Source organism: Rhineura floridana, chromosome 6, assembly GCF_030035675.1.
Source record: "Rhineura floridana isolate rRhiFlo1 chromosome 6, rRhiFlo1.hap2, whole genome shotgun sequence".
Lineage (NCBI taxonomy): Eukaryota > Metazoa > Chordata > Lepidosauria > Squamata > Rhineuridae > Rhineura > Rhineura floridana.
The window spans coordinates 63,329,809-63,351,375 of record NC_084485.1 but is presented as its reverse complement, the minus strand read 5'-3'; the positions used below and the strand labels follow the sequence as shown (position 1 = coordinate 63,351,375).

The 21,567-nt window shown below is 42.7% G+C and overlaps 2 protein-coding genes across 2 annotated transcripts in view; both read left to right on the top strand.

Annotated features, from left to right (window-relative positions):
• Positions 1–21,567, top strand: part of CR1 (complement C3b/C4b receptor 1 (Knops blood group)) — a 296,948-nt gene that overhangs the window by 175,417 nt on the left and 99,964 nt on the right. The window lies entirely within an intron of this gene.
• CR2 (complement C3d receptor 2) lies at positions 1,710–8,844 on the top strand. The gene is made up of 5 exons (XM_061632084.1): positions 1,710–2,028; positions 2,663–2,692; positions 4,346–4,421; positions 7,706–7,807; positions 8,595–8,844. The coding sequence occupies exons 1-4, from the start codon at positions 1,941–1,943 to the stop codon at positions 7,773–7,775; spliced, it is 264 nt and encodes an 87-aa protein (XP_061488068.1). The 5' UTR covers positions 1,710–1,940; the 3' UTR covers positions 7,776–7,807; positions 8,595–8,844.

Here is a 21,567-nt window from a genome sequence, read left to right as displayed (position 1 = left end):
ATAAGGTCCTAAAGTAATACTCAAGGATCATTGTGCAGCAGACAAGGGGCACAAAACTAATTACATTTACTGCAGCTGCTTCCTTTGGTCACCTTACAGATGTGGCAGTTTGTGAGCTACAATTGCTTGTACAGAGAGCAATCTCTGGTGAGCCACAAATTCAAGCAGTACCACATTTTGCCCATGGGGACTTATGTCGGCTTAAATTATACTAGTCTCAGCTGAAAATAGCTGGCCAGGATGGATGAGTTATGTCAGCTGAGCTGGAAAGCTGTCATTCAATATAAACAAGTGTAAAATTATGCATATTGGAGCAAAAAATCTTAATTTCACATATACGCTCATGGGGTCTGAACTGGCGGTGACCGACCAGGAGAGAGACCTCAGGGTTGTAATGGACAGCACGATGAAAATGTTGACCCAGTGTGCAGCAGCTGTGAAAAAGGCAAATTCCATGCTAGGGATAATTAGGAAAGGTATTGAAAATAAAACAGCCGATATCACAATGCCGTTGTATAAATCTATGGTGCAGCTGCATTTGGAATACTGTGTACAGTTCTGGTCGCCTCATCTCAAAAAGGATATTATAGAGTTGGAAAAGGTTCAAAAGAGGGCAACCAGAATGATCAAGGGGATGGAGCAATTCCCTTACGAGGAAAGGTTGCAGCATTTGGGGCTTTTTAGTTTAGAGAAAAGGCGGGTCAGAGGAGACATGATAGAAGTGTATAAAATTATGCTTGGCATTGAGAAAGTGGATAGAGAAAAGTTTTTCTCCCTCTCTCATAATACTAGAACTTGTGGACATTCAAAGAAGCTGAATGTTGGAAGATTCAAGACAGACAAAAGGAAGTACTTCTTTACTCAGCGCATAGTTAAACTATGGAATTTGCTCCCACAAGATGCAGTAATGGCCACCAGCTTGGATGGCTTTAAAAGAAGATTAGACAAATTCATGGAGGACAGAGCTATCAATGGCTACTAGCCATGATGGCTGTGCTCTGCCACCCTAATCAGAGGCAGCATGCTTCTGAAAACCAGTTGCCGGAAGCCTCAGGAGGGGAGAGTGTTCTTGCACTCAGGTCCTGCTTGCGGGCTTCCCCCAGGCACCTGGTTGGCCACTGTGAAAACAGGATGCTGGACTAGATGGGTCACTGGCCTGATTCAGTAGGCTGTTCTTTGTTCTTATATCCTTCCTAACTCACTGATCCCGACAGATCTAGAGTTAGTGTTGCATCTTTAGTTGTTAAGTATCCGTAAATTTGATTTTCAGCAATTGGCTGCATCCTCCCACAGATTTCTGGGGGCCAGAAGGGAAAAGCAGAAACTGTGATTCTGGTTGGAGCTAATGTGACTCTGGAATGCAAGGATGGTTATGTCAGCTCTACACTGCATCAGCAGTGTCAGGGGGGGCTGGAAATTCCTGGGTCTTTGGCAGGGAAGGAAAGTCCTTAGCCAGCAGTCAGGTTGTAAATCTGCCAGGCCTATCCAAAGCGTACTTGCCGAGTCAGAAGACCAGAAGCGAGGTCAGTGGAGGTCCGGGATCAATTGCCAAGGAGGTCAGTCAAAGAGATGCTGCAGGGAAACTAGGTCTACACAAAGCCACGCCTGACGTTGCAGTCAGCAACAAGCTGCAGCCAAGGTGTGCCTTATAAAGAGCAGGATGGACAGCAGGTGTGAGCCCTCAGCGTTTGGGCCTTAAGGAGACAGGCCTGCCTCTCTTCTGCCTGACCTTCTGCTGTCTACGTTCTGCAGGTGAGGGGGGAGTATCCTGTTCACTGTCTGTGTCTGGCTGCAGGGCCTCTGCTGTCCCTGGGGTGCTCTGCAGCTGAGGGGCAGAAGGAGCTGGATTCTCAGGAGGCTCCTCCGTGTCTCCTGCTGCTCCTGGGTCTGCTGCTGTTACTCCCGAGTCATCCTCATCTGAGGAGTCCTCTGACGGGGCCATGACAGGTTATATCTTGAAAGGTAGTTCTTATATTCAGTGTCAGCGTGATTTCACATGGGATCTTCCTGTGCCAGTTTGTAAACCAGGTAAGCAATAGAAAGAAGGAGCTTCTGGAGATGAGGAAAATGTTGAATTTCATGGAAGGATTTGTATTGATGGCAAGTCGCTTTAGAAAATATCAGCAAGACCTGGGTGGTTTTATTCCCCAGTAATGCCTTGTCTTCATTTCTCCCAAGAATGAATGACTAGCCTGCAACATATGTTTCACAAGTGGCACACATACATCAAGGGTGTCTTTCATGTCTGGAGAGAAGGGGAAGGCTGGCAGGTCTGAATCCTATCTGTTCTTCTGCACTGTAATGCTGCACCACCACAGCTGAACAGGCTAGCAGGAAAATGATACCAAGAAGCTGAGGGCTGTATACTGTATATCCTATAATATCTCAATGATTCTGTAGACATGTTGCATTTGCTATATTAACTGATCACAGCTGATTTAATGATAGCGATTTCTTTGCATTGCTTAATTGATAGTTATAGATGTCATTGTTACATTTCCCAAAATATTCCCTTAGAGATATTCTGATTTGATATATAGATAAATCAGTTCCCCAATTTTAAATCTTGTTAGTGCTTAGAAAGCTTGTACTCAAAATATTTTTCTCATTTCTTGATCTATAGTAATGCCACTCATTACTCTTGTTTTATTTTGCATTTTAGGTTTCTATGTCTCTGCAGCCATAGGTTTCGGTAAGTAACTTCTAGAAGATTCCATTTGATCTTTGATAAATCTAAGATGCTACAACTCCATAAAACATATCTGGAATCATATTTAAAAAATGATCTAACTTGCCAAAGAGACAATACTGCACAAAGGAATGTTAGAGGAGATATTCCATGTTAGCTTCTTTTATTGAATGTGCTTAAATTACTGACCCCTTTTCCTTCTCTGATGAAATGGAAATGGACTGCCTTCAAGTCGATCTCGACTTATGGCTACCCTGTGAATAGGGATTTCATGGTAAGCGGTATTCAGAGGGGGTTTACCATTGCCTCCCTCTGAGGCAAGTCCTCCCCAGCTGGCTAGAGCCTGCTCAGCTTGCCAGAGCTGCACAAGCCAGCCCCTTCCTTGTCCGCAACTGCCAGCTGGGGGGCAACTGGGCTCCTTGGGACTATGCAGCTTGCCCATGGCTGCACAAGTGGCAGGGCACATAACCCCTGAGCCACTCACTGTGGGGTGATCTTTAGCTGGCCCTTGACACCCAGGAGACACGAGTGGGGATTAGAACTCATAGACTTTGGACTCCCAGCCAGGCTCTCCTCCCCACTGTGCTATATTTATTTATTTATTTATTTTATTTGTTAAATTTTTATACCGCCCCACTAGCGTAGCTCTCTGGGCGGTGTACAACATTCCTTTAATGGTATTGGGACCTCTTCCCAGTTTTGCTTTCAACACAATCAAACTATGCTGTTAGCACTGCTGCCTCATAGTAATGGCCAGTATTAGGGTTTGCCACTCCACCATCCTTTTTGGGGGGAGTGGGGGGTAGCTTTAAATGTTATCCTAGTTATCTTAGCCTTAGAAATAAATGGATGAATAATGCTTTGCAGATTTCTAACTATTGGGTGATATTTATTGTTAGTCATACTTAGAGTAAATCTACTGAAATCAATGCTTTTACTCTGGGTATAACTAACCAGGGGCTGTATTAAGTGCTGCTATTCTGTTTGTGTGACAGACTCCCACTTGTGCAATGGAATTTCCACCTCCTTTCCTCTGCAGCCCCCCCCCATCCTCAAAATTTACTCCAGGAAGTTGGGAGTATGTGGGGGAGAAGAGTGGAAGAGGAGGTCCTGTTGTGTGAGCGGAACACTGCTTGTGCAGCACTGGACATAAACCACTAAATTCCACCACCGTAATTGGTATTTTTAATAGTATATAAAAAGATACTATTCATTAAGGGCATTAATATTCACATTGGCAACATGCCCCAGCCAAGATAAATTTCCCTGTGACTGTTTTTTTAAAAATCAGAATGTTACAGTATTTTTTTTAAATTAACATGTATAATTTCATCCAGAATTTTTGTCAACAGTATTCCCAAATATCAAACATTGCTTATTTTCCTTTCTGCTTGTGTCATAGTCACTGTGTTTGAACTGTTCTTTTACATTAATTCCTGGGACTTCTGATTTTGTTCGATTGGCACAATATCAGGGTACATGATCAAATTCACATAATTTGTCCATTAGGATATTCTTGTACACTCTGTAGTGCAAATTATTTTAGTCAGGTAAATTACTGCATTGTATATTTTTCTTTTGGAGTGTTAACAGCTTTAGGCTTCCTTTTAAAGGACTAATGGCATACAAACATTATTTATTCTTTGGTTTCAACAGGATCTCTGGTTGGTGCCTTGCTGCTTTTGGTTATTTCTGGTGCTTTCTGCATAGTTGTTTCAAAAAGGAACAGAGTGTAAGGCACTTTTCTTTATATTAGTTATTTGTAGCACTCAGTCGTCAATACCAACTTATAGACATTTGCAGGCCAATCAATGTCCCAGCTCTTGCACAGAAGTACAAATGGTGCCTTTAAGGTGCACCAGCACCAAGGTCCTAACCGTTTTACACAGATGCAAATGTTCCTTTGCATTCTGTGTTGGGAGGATGGATATGGAGCTAGATCAGCCTTCCCTCACCTCATACCCTTCAGACTACAACTCTCATCAACACTGACCATTTGCCATACTGGCCGAGGTAATGGGAGTTGGAGGCACCACGTTGGGATTGCTGGGCTAGATTTTGTGGTAGGAAAACAATTAATCTTTTGAAGTAAAATTTGGACTGCTTTTAAAAGTGAATCTCAGCCCTGCTCTTTTTGTGTTACTATACTGCCTTAAAACAATGCCCTGTAAAACTAAAGCTTTGTGTACCTTGAAGACTGACAAATTTATTGTATAAGCATTCATGGGCTAAATCATTTTTCATTTTCTTACACTGTGGGCTATATGGGCTAAAGCCTTAAGATTATTTTATGTTTATGTAAGATGTGTTGTTATATAACCCTCACAAACAGTTCCACTAGCACCATAGTTTGCCAAGATTTCAGATTTCTCTAATTTTGCACTGTTCTGATCTGAATATAGTTCTAAGACCTGCATGTTTCTTTGCAGACACACAGTCACAACTCTACGCATGCCAAATTAATGGTGTTATAAAGTTACAAGGAAAGGTTATTTAACTCCTTCTGTGTGCTGATTCTCTTTTGAAAATTGTTGTGGACCTGGTGGCAAATAAAATTGTCCAGTGTAGGGGATTTGTAAGCAGAGCTTGGAAGTAACTAGTTACAAGCAACGAATTACTTGTAATTTATTACTTTTTTGAGTAACGAGTGGGTAACTTCATTACATTTTGCTGGTAATAGAATGAGTAGTAACTTCATTACTTTTGAGGAGTAATTGTAATGTTTCCAGCATTACTTTTGCACATTACTTGGGGGGGAGCAGGGGAAGTCTTCTGCTCCTCTGATCTGTGCTTCAATCATGTGCTTCAAACTGGGCTTCTGTGCAGTGTTGTTCTTCCTTCATGCTCTGTGGGTGCTTAGGAGGTGATGAGAGAGGAGGTGGAGAGCGAGACTGGGTGGAGAAAACAATTGTTTAAAAATTGACAGGAATGGAAGGAGAAAAGAGCTGGAGGCAATATATATATACAAAAAATATGTGTGTTGGGGTATCATCATTGCTGGGGGTGGGGTGAGCGGATGTGAGATTCTGTTATGCCATTCTGTTAATCTTATGGAAAAAAATTCTACTACCCTCTGTTCGTGTGTGCTTATTTTTAATGTTGTTTTAGGCTACTTAGATGTGCAGCAGCCAAGGCCAGCACCTTGTAGGCGTATTTTTTTTAAAAAGTAACTGAAATGTAATTGTAGCTATTACTTTTGAGTAAAAGTAAAGTAATCAGTTACTTTCAGAGCAATTGGAATTGTAACGGTAATTACTACTTTTGGGGGGCCATGTAACTGTAACTGTAATTTATTACTTTTTAAAAGTAATCTTCCAAGCTCTGCTTGTAAGGGAGAGGTGGCTGGCAGAGGAAGGTTAAGCACTTCTGAAAAACAGGTTTGCTATGTGGATAGTAACCAAAGAACCAGAATCACACCAAAAAGAAAGTCAGTTTAAAATTTCTTAATACACATAGATGGTGTAAATATTCATTTAAAACAGTGAAAATATGACATAAAATAAACAGTAAATTATATAAATGAAGCAATTACAATGAGGTTACTTAAAAAATGAAATATAAGGGAAGGTGGGAGGGCGAGCGGGCGGGCAGGCAGCTCCCTCCCTGTGATCCGTGGCAGGGTCTCTGCCACGGATCGCAGAAGGGGAGCGCTACTTGTGACGCCCTTCCCTGGTTCTCCCTGTCAGGTTCCCACCTGCTTGTGGCTACTGCCTTCCACTAGGCACCACCAGGGATACCACCAGTCCGGACCGTCCTTTATATGGTTTCTCACTCCGCTCTAGCACAGATCTCACTAGATCCCCCTGCTAGGTGGCACCACCAGTCACGTCCTATAACCAATACTCCCAGAGACTTTGCCTGAGTCTCTCTCTAGCTGGTTACTTTTGTGACTGCGTGCTTATGCTGTTCCAAACCCCCTTGTATCTTTATAGATAATGCATACAACTCTGGGTTGCTCTGGATACTTGAATTGTTATTATTCCTCCCTTCACCGCTGCCACCATTAGATACTGTTTCTGTTCAGCCTTAGTAATTACCTTGCCCTCCCTTCTGGTATGTATATCCCCCAGCCAAGGATCAGGCCTTTGGTAAACCAAATAAGTATTTATTAAATATCAGAAATAACAAGATTAGTTTTAGAATGTTTCACAAGCGTATGGTTTTATCTATTCCTGTTTTGTACTTGACTTATTATTATCAGAACTCCAACTCCCTCTTTCTCCACACTCCTGACCTCCACCCTCAAACACCTCTTTCTCCACACTCCCAACATCCACCCCGATTCAACTGTCATTCTTCCATTTATACTCCCAGCCATTCAAACGCTCAGCCAATCATCAGCATTCTACTGCTCATGTACTCCCCCCTCCTCTTTCACTCCACTTACCATATGTCTTCTATATAAACAGCACTTACCATATTTACACTATAAGCAGGAACATCACACTACTCTCCCACCCTAATGAGGGGCCCTTTAGGGGCCCCTGTGGGCCTCAGGGCCCTCACCCAGGGCCCCACCTGCCCGCCCTATAGTGCCGGCCCTGGTTGCAGGTGGTATTGGGCAGGAAGGAAGAAGTTTCATTGTACAAGCTGAGGTCATTGTGTGAATGCAATGAATTACTTTGGTGGATACAATCCATAGAGATTTTAGGGAGCACCCAACTTTATACTGTATATGTATAGGGTTGGATCCAGTGTCCTTTGTGTAACTGAAAAGGAACCTTCCCTTTGGAGAAGAGATTGAAATGCTGAGGAAGCTTCCACTGTGCCACCTCTCCCATTTTTCCAGAGGGCCCCGCAACTTGTTGGAGCATATTGCAGGGGGGATGCTGCAGGACAGAGAAATTGATAGATAACACCTCCCTCCCCTTTCTCCAGCAGGAGTGTCCTGTGAACAGAGTTTCACTCACAGGAATTCTGATTCTCAGCCATTTTTTTACAAGGCCTTTTAATGTATTTCTTTGAATCCTGAACTCGGCTTGATTCTGTAATGTTGTTTTCTTCCTATTCCTTCAGCAAATATGTTCTTACAAACAGTAAACTAAATGAGAGTCCACACAGTCAAGGAGAACAATGCAACATATGACTCTGAAAAAGGCTTGACTTTCACAGTAGTAGGTAATACTTTGATTCAGATAATTTTGTTCACATTGACAACGTCCCAGTTGTATGGTGACAGTTAACTATGAATCCAATACTGTACAACAGGGGTGGGGAAGCTATGAGCCTCCAGATATTGCTGGACTACAACTCCCATCATCCCTGATCATTTGCCATGTTGGGGCTGATGCAGTTCAACATTCTCTGGAGGGCCACAGGTCTCTGCAATAGCTGACTCCTTTTTTCACCTGGGGAAATCTCTTTGTTGCTTAGACGTACGTAATACATGCAGTTACAGACAACTAGCTAAGGACTGAGGTACAAACCAGTCCCTGAAACTTCTAAAACACATTGCCTCCGTTCTGATAACTGCTTGCAGCAAGATGCATGTAGATCATATATATATTCAATTTTTAAATTTTTCTTACATTCATATCCCATTTTTCTTGTGTCATGGAACCCAAGTAGCATACATGTGGCTCCCAGGTGGTTGCCAGATACAGACCCGATAAGCTTCAGCAAGGTAGTGGCTCATTTGCCTTCAGACCATATCCTGGGATTCCTCATTTAGATTTCCCGTCATCATTTCTTGGCACTGCTGCTGTAGTTCTTACTCCAGCACTGAGGGGGTAGCTCCTTGAAAAGTGCTTCTGAAATAGCCAGAATTAGCTTCTTCTTAAAATCATGAGCAGCTGGAATTACCAAGGTGTCTGTGAACATGTGCATAGGTGAAGTAGTGTAAATTCACTGTAAATAAACAAACATTTACTGAATGGTGATACTGTTAATCTTATCTAAACTACAGGTAGCAGTACCTGGATGAACAGATGCTACACAAAAAGCTTGCGTCTTTGGACTACTTGACACAATCACTGCGCAGAAAATGAATAAAAATATTTATCTACATGAAAAAGATTATGTTCATGTTTTGATTTTCACATTTTTCTTCCTGCAGGTAGAAATCATTTCCTTTGTCAGCAATTCTGACAATAAGTTTTTGATATGTTAATATTTTATTGCATTTTTAAAAATATGTAATTAATTACAGTATTAGTTGTAAGCCATCTTGATTGGTAGGATTTATATCCTCAAAGCTTAGATATAAATAATTATAATAAATAAAATAAAATAGAAATCTGTGTTTTGCTTTTAATTCACAGCCAACATGCACTGGATGTAATTGGCCTGTTGTACTATTGTGGCTGCTTTCATTAAACAGTTGTATGTATTTCATAGATGGAGCCAACACCTGCAAGAAAAGTTTGGTTCACAAAGACAACTTTAGAGATGTCACTGGTCTACTCAGTGAAGTCACTTTACAGATGTGGGCAGAGAAAGGAAACATGTTCAACTTGGAATCATGCAGTCCTACCTTTATGAAGTGATAGCCCTCATCACCGATATCTTACAATATGGCAGACACATAAAAACACTTCATATTTTCATAGATGCATATGAATTTCTGTGAGGGTTTGTGGCTGCCTAGAAGTTATACCCTATCATTTGGCAATCCAGATTCCTAATCTAAGATACATGAATGTGGCTGCAATCTGTGAAAGAAATGCTACTGCACATGCCCAGAGATGCTCCTTCCACCATGTGTTCCTTCACATTCTTCAGAACTTAACCTCGGCATTGAAAAGAAATTTCATGAATGAAACAAACATTGCAGTCTTATGTAAACTTACTTGATAGCAAGATGCATTGAACTGAGTGGGATTTGCTTCCGAGTAAACAGTTTTAGGATTGGGTTGAAAGTCCAACAAGCACAACACTCTGACATTAGAGGAGCAGCATATCAGTTGTCCAATGCATTCTCTAGAAAACCTGAAAAATTATCAAACTCCAACAACAACAGCAGCGCTTGAAATGGAGGGTTGAAATGAAACCACCATACTGAACTTTATTAGAAAGGTGGTCTCATCAGTTCTTAGGAATTCTTAGTTCTCCACAGAAAGTTGTTGTTCTTATTTATTAAGTTTATATCCTGCTCTTCCTCCCAAAGTGAGCCCTTCTGTTTGAAGTTAATTTGCACCATTTAAGGGGTGGGGGACCGATTAGGATGGTCTGCCCCAGGAGGCTGATGGATCTGGATGGTTTCCTGATGGCTCTTGGGGATTTTCCTGTCACCTTGGCCGATGATTCTGTCGAAGCCCTGGTTGACCTCTGGAATGGGGAAATGGCCAGGACGGTGGACACGATCGCTCCTGAGCGTCCCCTCTCACGGAGTGGAGCCAAACCAGCTCCCTGGCGATGAAACAAACAAGATGGGGACTAGAGTGACGTTGGCTGAAGACTCGGTGCATGTGTGACCGAACACGGGCTAGAGCCTATCTGAAGGCCTACTCCGTGGCAGTGGGGGCTAAGAAGAAACTTTTCTTTTCTACCACCATTGCATCTGCTGGGAGCCGTCCAGCAGAGCTGTTTCGAGTGGTCAGGGGTTTTTTAAACTCTGGCTCCCGGGAGGGTAGTATAGACCACTCAACAGCCCGCTGTCAAGAATTTTCATGGCACTTTGCAGATAAAGTCACTCAGATTTGCTCCGACTTGGACGCTAAAATTGGTACAGTCTCAGGGGATGTAACTTTGGCTCCTGCTTGTCCAATAATAATGGATTCTTTTCAATTTGTACAGCCCGAGGATGTGGACAAGATCCTTGGAGAGGCGAGAGCCACCACATGTCTGCTAGATCCTTGCCCTTCCTGGCTCATTACGAGTGCCAGAGGGGGACTGGCCGACTGGATGAGGGGAGTGGTAAATGCCTCTTTACAACAAGGCAGAATCCCAATGTGCCTAAAAGAGGCAGTTGTAAGGCCTTTGTTGAAAAAGCCCTCCCTGGATCCCTCTATAATGGGTAATTATTGGCCAGTCTCCAACATTCCATTTCTGGGCTAGGTAATAGAGCGTGTGATGGCCGCCCAGCTCCAGAGATTCTTGGATGAAACGGATTATCTGGATCCATTTCAGTCTGGCTTCAGGCCTGGCTACGGGACAGAGGTAGCTTTGGTCGCCTTGGTGGATGACCTACGCAGAGAGCTGGACAGGGGGATCGTGTCCCTGTTGGTTCTATTGGACCTCTCAGTGGCTTTCGATACCATCGACCATGGTATCCTTCTGGACTGCCTTGCTGGGATGGGACTTGGGGGCACTGTGTTACGATGGCTCCATGCCTTTCTGGAGAGATGAACCCAGAAGGTAGGGGATTCCTGTTTGACTCCTTGGCCATGGACCTATGGGGTCCCTGAGGGTTCAGTTTTGTCCCCCATGTTATTTAACATCTACATGAAACCACTGGGAGAGGTTGTCCGTGGGTTTGGGGTTCGGTGCCATCAGTATGTGGATGACACCCAACTCTATTTCTCCTTTCCACCTAAAGCCAAGGAAGCTGTCCTGGTCCTGAACCAGTGCCTGGCCCTGAACCAGTGCCTGGCATCAGTGATGGACTGGATGAGGGCGAACAAATTGAAACTAAATCCAGACAAGACAGAGGTGCTCCTGGTCAGTCGAAGGGCAGATCAGGGAATAGGGATTCAGCCTGTGCTGGATAGGGTTACACTCTCCCTGAAGACACAGGTTCGCAGTTTGGGTGTGCTCTTGGACTCAGCTCTGAACTTGGAGGCCCAGGTCTCAGCGGTGGCCAGGAGTGCTTTTGCCCCAGTTAAGACTAGTGTGCCGGCTGCACCCGTTCCTGGAAACGCCTGATTTGACTATGGTGATGCATGCCTTAGTTACATCCCGTTTAGATTACTGTAACGCGCTCTACATGGGGCTGCCTTTCAAGACTGTTCAGAAACTTAAACCAGTACAAAGAGCTGCATTAACTTGGGCTGGTTACAGGGACCATACAACTCCCTTGTTACAACAGCTCCACTGGCTGCCAGTCTGTTTCCGGTCACAATTCAAAGTGCTGGTTTTGACCTACAAAGCCCTATACGGCCTAGGTCCAGGCTATTTGTCAGACTGTATCTCCCTATATGAGCCTGCCCGGACCCTGAGATCTTCAGGAGAGGCCCTTCTCTCAGTCCCAACACCTTCGCAAACGCGATTGGTGGGGACGCAAGATAGGGCTTTCTCGGTGGTTGCTCCTTGGTTCTGGAACTTCCTTCCTAGGGAGGCACAAATGCCCCCCTCCTGGCCATCCTTCCATCGGCAAGTAAAGACTTTTTTATTCCGACAGGCTTTTGAGATAGAAGGTGTTTAGGATTGAGCTCTACAAGGTTTGTTTATTGTTTTGTGCTGTTATTTGTATTATTCTAAATTGTTTTTTAGTATTTTAAGTGCCTGTTTCATGGTTTTATGGTTGCATATAGTTTAATTGTATCTTAATTGTATATTTTATGTTTTTAACTACATATAGTTTTACTTGTAAGCTGCCCTGAGTTCCAGTTTAGAAAAAGGGTGGGGTAAAAATAAAGTTTCATTCATTCACACATGAACATTTGACTTAAGGCATTGACACATCTTGAACACTACACATTTCTTGTTCCACTTCCGCAATACTTACCGCTTTCACAGCAGGCTGAAGAACAGGCAGGCAGAGCAAAGGGACCGAAGCCATTAGCCAAGCCACCCGTCTCCCTCCTCCCAATCGTCGTGCACCTACGGGAAGAGGCAGCTCCTCTTGTCGTCCGCCGCTGCAAGCAACCCAAGAACGCGAGCTCAACAGTTTTCAACACGCACGACCTCTCCACGCTCGCATGCGCAGTTCTAAAACTCACTAGTCAACAGCCGCTGCTTCTCCTCAGTTCGTCGTTATGCAATTGTCGTCGTGGGGACATCTGAGGGCTCGGCGATGGCATTTGGGGACGCTGATGCTGGTAGCGCTGTATCAGGGGTCGCTGGGTGGGTACGACACAGAACCCCTCCCTCTCCTGTGGATGCCCAGCTCCTTTTTCCTTTCACCCGCCCTCCTAGGTACCCCGTCCTTCCTCACTTCATTTGGGAAGTCGATGTCTTCCCGCGCGGCGTTGACATTTGTTTTTAGGAGCCTGAGGCAAGTGGGTAAGTGAACGTCCTCTCCCCAAACTGAGTCCCGGCTGTGGAGTAGTTCTAAGCCCCGCATGTTTTCTGTTCTAGGCGAAACCTTTCTGTGTTTTAAACGAATCTCCAGGGCTGTAATTCTGTGAAAGAGAAACGGATCTCTTAAAGACAACAAAGGGACTTGCAATACCTTAGCAGGTGTGGGGAACCTTTGGCCCTCAAGATGTTGCTGAATTACAACTCCTATCATCCCTGGCCATTGGCCATGCTTGTTGGAGCTGATGGGAATTGTAGTTTAGCAACATTTGAAGGGCCAAAGGCCTACACATCTTCCCTAAAGATTAAGAAATTAGTAATGGATACAGGTGTAGTGGTTAAGGTGTTGGACTATGACCTGGGAGGCCAGGGTTCGAATAGGGTTGCCATATTGCCCGGATAGCCGGGTTTTACCCGGATTCTATGCATGCCACCCGGCGCCCAGCTAGCCCCTTACGTGGCCCGGATTCTCAGCTTTAATTAAAAAAAAAAATTAAGTTTCTAGGTGGTCCGGTTCTCGAGATATACATAAAAACGTCAGCCACCCCCCTCGACTGTTAAATCTTTCTTTAAACAGTACTGTACTATAGCACTTTGTAGCTTTAACCCCGCCCGTTCAGCATTGCAGCCAATCAGGGATTGTGTGTCAGTTTCATTGACCTCAGGCAATGTCTAGAAAACAAAATGGTGGTTTCACACACACACACGCACACACACACCCGTTTATCTGAAAATCTCATAAATTGGGTAAGTATATACATTTCAGTTTTTTTTCCTCTTGTGTGCAGGAGTCAGACCTTGGGCAGTGTTTTGAAAACATTCCCAATACTTGCTTTTGTAAAAGCAATGCTAATCCCATATGCCCAAAGTAAATCCCATTTAATTCAATAGGATTTACTTTGAGTAGACATGTTATGAATGTGCTGAAAATCAATGGAACTTTGGAGTGAATGTAAAAAAGAATTATGTTTGTGTTCTAACTCTTTCTGTCTCCAGTCCAATTTTAAAGCAAGTAGGCAGGGCTTACTTAGGTATTACAGTTTTTATTCTGTAGGAAAGTAATACTGATTTTTTTTAAACTAATACTGATTTTTCTGCAATGACCAACTGGTTTGACAGTAAACTATTATATGGGCTGTATGTATTTATACATCTGCTGTGTGTGCATGTGCGTGTATGGAGTCTTTCCAACACCCCTGTGAGGTAGGGTTGGAAACCAATGCAGCTCACAACAAGAAATAAAGCCATTTAAAATCCAATGACCATAAAAGAAGTATAAACAGTTGCAAAACAGCGTAAAGTGGCATGATTCAGAATTTTGGGTTGTGTGAATGAAGTTGCTTATCACTTGAGGTTGCAGTTCTGTCCCTGTTTGAGTAAGCCCCACTGAATACGCTGGGACTTGCTTCTGAATAAATAAACTTAGGATTGCACTATAAATATCTTTACAGGTTGTGTAAATAATAAATATATTTGATAGTCATGCTTATATACATATTTCTTCATTTATCATATTTTTGGTTTTTGGTTAGCAATCCTGACTGGTTGTGAGATGCTTAGTTTTTTGCCTTACTCATAGGAATCTTGTTGTGGTTGGTATGGTATTACATTTAGGAAAGTGTTACTGCCTTCTGTGTTTTTTTTTCCTATTTGCATTTCACTTATCTTTAACCTCACTCCGTTACAGCCATAGAAGCAACAGCAGCATATGCAAGATAATTAACTCCCATTAGTGATAAGAACAAGAATTTATAATTATTATTTCAATTAAAACAAGAGGGTTATCAATACTTTGAAGAGGACCAGATATTTATTTTCTTTCTGAGCCCAGGACTGGGTCTTTCATGATGCCCGGTGGGGGGGGGGAGCAGGAGAGTAGTCAATAAGACAGACATCCTGGCATTGGTAATCTAATTAGCAAGGTATGTGTGGGGTTGTTGCACACTTCCAGGCCCAGTTTCATTTTGACTATGGAGGTGGAACCTGTGTAGATGTGGTTGAGAAATTTTGAGTTAAGCAAAGCTCTGCTTTTATAAAACCTAAGAAACATACAGATACTTTGAATGTCTGAGTGCCTGCACCAGTGGAATACTGGAGGAACTTGTAAAACTTGCTGCAACAGTATTTAGAACTGAGCATGTGGTGTGAAAGACTCCTTTTCCTAACATTTTGGCTTGTTTTTCTCCACTCACCACATCTCTGAAATATATTGTATATGTTATGGTTAACCGTGCTGCTGCCCTGACTTACTTTATGTTTGTTGCTATTTTGTGTTTTTATTATGTTTTTATATTGATTGTGTATTTTATTGTTTTTATTATATTTGTAAGCTGTGCTGAGCTCTGTTTTTAACAGCAAAAGGGCAGGATATAAATTCTCTTAATCAATCAATAAATACTCCATAGTGTTGGAAACTAGGCATTTAAGGCTGAAAATGTTGCTTAAAAAAAAAGATATCTCACATCTTTCCCCAGTTTTTGGTGGTAATTCCTAGGCACAAAAACAAAACAACTGGACAATCCAAATATTAATATGCAAATATTTGTATAATATGCAAATAATATGCAAATAATTTGCATAATGTGCAAATTAACCTGCCCGGATTTGTGGAACTGGAATATGGCAACCCTAGGTTCGAATCCCCACACAGCCATGAAGTTCACTGGGTGACCTTGGGCCAGTCACTGCCTCTTAGACTCAGAGGGAGGCATACCGCTTACCATGAAAACCCTATTCATAGGGTCACCCATAAGTCGGAATCGACTTGAAGGCAGTCCCACAGACCACTTCACGCTAGGTGCATGGGGTCATCCGGAGTTGAAGAAGGGGAGGGCACAAGGCAGAGAATAACACTTAATGCATCTTATACAGTTTATGCTGTAATAAATTTGTTGATCTTTAATATGCTAGAAGTGTCTTTTTTGTTTTTGCTGTCACAGTCTTAACAGAGCTATCTCCTTTGGATATTATCTCAAAGAGTAGCCTTTGCAAATGGTACATTGGGATGTGTCTTTGTGGATGAGTTGAACAATTTGGAGCTGATGTATGTTTCTGATGTATATATTAAACCCAAAATCAGAGTCTGGTAAATGTACACTTAAAAGCTCTATTTTCTCTCTGCTACAGAAGCAAAAATTATTAATCATGGATGAGTGTGGTCTTAATTGTGTATTGATCTGGCGTTAAACAGCAGCACACAAAGACCAGTGGGCACAGCAGATGAACAACCAGGAACCTGTCCATGGGCGGAGTGGTAGTGCGGAACAAGGCGTAGATAGCCTTGCTCTCTTCTTCTATGGTAGCCCATCACCTCCCCATGGCTATACCTCTGTCTGCTCATGATCACTGAAATTGGGACGGCATCACCCATGTCTCTCCTTTCCAAGACTCCTCCTAAACACATGACAAGGAAACAACAAGAGCCCACCAACAAAACCTACCATAACCAGTTATCTTAATACCAAGGTAACATGACACAAACTTTCCACACATACAGCATGCATGTGCACACTTCCACAGATATGTATTCAGATGGCTCTCCTCTTCTGCCAATCAGCAGAAGAGGCAGGGTTTTCTCTTGACTGTATTTTTGTTCCCCATGACAGCACTGGGTTAGGAAGAGACGAACCTTGCTGTGGGGTGGAAAAAACAGAGGGAAGAAAACTCTCTAAAGGGCCTCTTCTCCCTCTAGCATGGTGCCATTACAAGATCTAAGAGCTCATGAAAAAGGAAGGAGTACTATTTCCTGTTTTCTGAGCCTCAAAATCTTCTTGTAGTAGCACTGCACCAGAGGGTGAATAGGCAATTTTCCATGGTAAGAAGAGGCTACCAATTTGACAGAGGGCTGGTGGTTTTATGGGTTGGATGCAACTTGTAGATCACAAGTTCACCATGCCTGCTTTGAAGGGCTCTGTGGCTTGGGCCCCCATGTTTATAAATGATTGCCTGCACCCACATGAATCTGACCAGGTATTAAGATTGCCATGAGAGGCCCTTCTATCAGTACCTCCACTATCAAGAGTTCAGGTAGTTGACCAGGAAAAGGGCCTTTTCTGTTGTGGTAGTTCGTCTTAAGAATGTTATCTTCAGGGCTGATCATCTGGTGCTTGATTTAATTCACTACCAGGCTTAGACATATTTATTATTCAGTATTTTAATAAGTAGCATACAGATGGCAGTGGTTTTTTATCTCTAAAGTTTTAAGCTTATCTGTCATTTTACTGTTTACAGTTTTTGTTGTAATCATGAGGAAAATGTTTTTTTCTACTTGGCAAGCCAGTATGAAAATTCTTGAAAATTATGAAATAAAATATAGGATATACTATATATTTTGGAAAGTTGCTTGTTCACTGTGCATTTGGATAGCTGTTAAGATATCATAACAAAATTTTGCATGATGATTCCTGAGATCAAGGAGCAGGTTTTTGTTTATGTTTGGATACAATTAAACACCATTTTGAATCAAGATAGTAAATTGAACCTTTCAAAACTGCACTGATATTTTGGGTTCTTGAAATTCCTGAGCAATGCTGGATACAAGGCTGCTAGTATTTTTTTTAAAAAAAACAAATAAAATTTTGCTTTTGGTGTAAGAATTGTGGGCACACAAGATCCTCATGTTCTGCTCACTTAACTTAGTTCTGTGTCAAATCTACCTCCACATAATAGAAATATGTGAGAATCAGAATCATGCTTAGGATAGGTGAAACTGACCACAGGGGAGGAGGAGAAGGGAGAGGGTGGGAGGGTTGGAGTGGGCAGGAGAGAAGGGAGAGGGGGAGAGGGAGGGAGGGAAAGGCAGGTCTGATTATTTGTATGCCTGTTGAGTTCAATGGGATTTACTCCCTTGGAATCATGCTTAGGATAGGTGAAACTGACCAAGGGGGAAGGGGGACAGGAGAGGGGAGGAGGTAGAAGAGAGGGAGAGGGGAGAAAAGAAGGGAGTAGAAGGGAAGGCTAGGTTTGATCATTTGCATGCTTATTGAGTTCAATGGGATTTATTCCTGTGCAATCATGCTTAGGTTAGTTGAAACTAGGGGAGGAGGGGGAAGGGGGAGGAAAGGGTAGGGGAAGGGAGGAGTTTGAGTGGATGGGCATTGGGCAGAGGGAAAGCTCCTTTCCTTTCTAAAAGGAAAATTTGCTAATATTGATATTTTTTTGTGTGGTTTCCCCACCTCTTTATTCTATAGCAGACACGTGTAGTCTCCCACCCAAATTTAAACCAAAGCTGTCCCTGACCACATCCACACCAGCTATTTATTCCACTTTAAACAGTCATGCCTTCCCCTAAAGAATCCTGGGAAATGTAATTTGTGAAAGGTGCTGAGAGTTGTTAGGAGATGCCCTATTCCCCTCATAGAGCTATAGCACCCCCAAAGAGGGGCTGATGGTTAAACCACTGTGGCCACTGGAGGTGAACAACTTTCAGCACCCTTCACAAACAACACTTCCCAGGATTCTTTGGGAGAAGCCATGATTGTTTAAATATTTGGTGTGGGTGCAGCCCCCTGATTAGCCAGGCCAAACAGCTGTTAGTCTGGCTTTTAGAATACTGTCAGTTGGCTCTTACTGAGGATGCCTCTAATGCTGAATTTCTTTAATTACAAATCAGCCATGCATTTTTTTAACGTTTAAATTGCAGAAGATGTAGGTCAGAGTATGGGACAAGGTCAGTAATAGGATTACAGGTACTCTGTGAACATGACTGATTTTTAATTAATTTCAACAGATTAGGAGAACTCTGACAGAAAGAAGTCCAACAGGGGTCCGGATTTCCCCCCTCGTTTTACACTTTGAACTTCAGATTGTCTCTTGTGTGTTTTGTGTATTGCCATGAAAACTTAGAGAGTTGTTAAGCAAGCGTTTTTGAGTTCAGGACTATAAGTTTTGCAAGATTTTGTTTTGAAATGAGTTTATGGGAAGCAACAGAATGGCATGGGGGTATTTTCAATTTAACATGGCAGAATGTGAAAAATCCATGCTTGCTATAGTATAGAGCCACTCTTGTGGCTTCATAATTCATTGTTCTATATTATCTTCAGTGCCTTTGCAATGATTGCTAATATTGGGGATAAGACAGCTCTCAAACTCATCTTGGATTGACTCATATATATGATTTCTCCCAAGGGAGGGAGAGGAGGAGATACTGAGACAGATAATGCAACCACATTATTTTAAACCCTGGACTTAGTGATCTTATGCCATGTGTATTAAATGTGAAGCATGTGATAAACAGTTCTCTTTCCTCTACCCCCAGCACACCATCATGGTTGCACGAACAGAATGGGGTTTGGTTCTGCTGCCCTGATGCTAAACACATTTAGTTGGGAATAAGCACTATTTTGTTATAGAAAAAGATATTTTAAAGTAATAATAATAAAAAAAAATAGTAACCATGTACAGAATGGGGAAAAAGCATTCTGTGGCAAACAGCATTGGCCTTAGTGGGGCCCAGCATGTCCATACTGGCCCGGGCACTGACATTGGGTCTGTTTAGCACTGCTTCTATCATCTGCCACTCTCCTGGTAGCTGTTTGGGGGGCCCTAAGCTATGGGGTACTAGAGTTTCCAAGCCAATGTGAGGGGAAAATATTCTTACCATTTAAAAGACCACAGGTACAGTGGTGTATGCAGCAGAGAGATGGAAGATTTTACCTCCCTTCTTGGCTGCTTTGGCATGCTGATTATCAGTGTGCCAGGCACTGGAGCTGGGTAGTGCAGGCAGAATGTCATTGTTCCAAAGACTGTTGCAATTTGCCTTTGGGAGAACTACATCCTCTGTGAGCCACTGGTCTTTGTCACCCTATACGCTGCTAATCAGCATGCCAGACTGAGGGAGGAATCTATCCGCTGCTGCTATTCACACTGCCATAACTATCAGCTTTTAAAAGATATGGAGAAGGGGATTTATTTTGGGATGAGTAAATAGGGAGTCATGAAAGGAGTTCTCTTCCCTTCAGATTTTGTTCTGATCTGGAAAAAGGGTTTTGGGACAGTTTCAAGAACACCTACAGTATGTAGAGTGCATCATTGTAGTTGAATTGGGAGGTAACCTGGCCATAGTTTTGCATATTCTGGTAATTCTGGTTCAGGAAAGGCTGTAGCTGGTGAACCAACTGTAGCTGGAAAAAAGTGCTCCTAGCCGTAGAAGCCACCTGGGTCTCTTAATAGCAAAGTTGGATCAAGGTGCGCTCCCAGATTATGTACTTCTCCTTTAGGGGTAGTGCAGCTTCATGTTGAACCCCAAGTTTCCAGAAACAAGAACCACCCACCAACAGTGTTTCTGTCTTAACGGGATTCACCGTCAGCCTATTAGTCCTCATCCAGCTCATTACTGTCTGCAGGGATCCAGGGTATGATGCTTGAGTGAGGAGTGGCCGCTTAGCGCTAGACAACGTCTTATATCTGGCTTTCAACCCTGTTGTAGAACTGAAATAGCCTTGGTTGTCCTGGTGGATGAACTTCATTGGAAGAGAGGCCAGGGCAGTGCACTCTTGTTTTTCCTGGATTGCTTAGTGGTTTTCAATACCAATGAATCCTTGATTGACTGTCAAGGGTGAGATTAGTTGGGAGCACCAAGTTTCAGTGGTTCTGTTACTACGGACAGGTTGGTTCTAGAAAGTGGTACTGAAAGGCTTCTAATATGACTACAGCATTTCATAGTAGATTTCTCAGAATTCCATTTTGTTTCCTATGCTATTCAACGTGTATGATTCTGTTGGGAGAGGTCATTCAGAGACTTGGAGTTGAGGTATCAGCAGTATGCCAACAATACTCTGCTCTGTTCTTTTAAATTAGCAGGTGATATTGAGGAGATGCTGAATAGGTATCTGGCATTAGTAATGGGATAGATGGGGGCTAATGAATTGAAGCACAGTAGAGAAGACTGCAGTGCTGTTGGTAGATTGTAGTACTATTCATGGCTCAAAATACCATTGGAAACTTTGAGTAGGTGTGACACTAGCAGTACTTCCTCGAGAAGCATGATCTTGCCCCAGATATCCATGGCCTGAAAGCAGCAGTGTTGCTAGATAGTTAAGAGACCAAGGGACCCAGGCCCATGACACAAATTTGCATAACATTTGCATGTGCTAATCTATATGTATAAATGCAAATTTAGGCTACTTTTCAGAGGGGAAGAGACAAACTGACTTTTGCTATTAAGACTTACACTGAGCTATGTGATGTCAAAGAATTTTTTATTTTTTTTCCTATAAAGCCCTAAATGATCCAGGACCACAGGGTATCTGAAGAACCAGAGGAAGGCGAGCAAACCAAAATGACCAGGAGGTTACCTTCAAAATGAGCTGAAGACAAGTTATGGTTTATTCATGAAAGTGCACAAATTTGCAGTCTCTTTGACTGTGATTGTTTCCTTTTGTGTTTTGGAACAGCAACATTCTCCTTCAGGAGATAAAGAGGGTGTTATTGCAGGGTTAGCCAATGCCTTCCAGATGCTATGAACATCTCAGCTGCGCTCAGAGGAAGACTGCTATATACATTTAATAATTAAATAAGCATCCTCTCGCATCATCCCTGATCACTGACGGTTCTGACTTGGGCTGCTAGGAGGAGTCCAGAACATCTGGAGGAGGCACCATATTGGCTACACCTGCATTATTGTCTCTGATGAAGAATTGTTACACTTGAAACACATTAGGCATAACAATAAATTTAAATACTTTCATGAATAAAACATACGAGTTCTTTAGCACCCTTTGAGGCATGCCTTTTTTAAAACAAAATTATCTGTAGGATGATCT

Excerpts from the sequence above, each read along its gene's own strand:
- CR2 (XM_061632084.1), top strand. The coding sequence starts at position 1,941 with ATGACAGGTTATATCTTGAAAGGTAGTTCTTATATTCAGTGTCAGCGT. Across the intron at positions 2,693-4,345 it reads CTCTGCAGCCATAGGTTTCG|GATCTCTGGTTGGTGCCTTG; the intron begins GTAAGTAACTTC and ends TGGTTTCAACAG. Across the intron at positions 4,422-7,705 it reads GTTTCAAAAAGGAACAGAGT|CAAATATGTTCTTACAAACA; the intron begins GTAAGGCACTTT and ends CTATTCCTTCAG.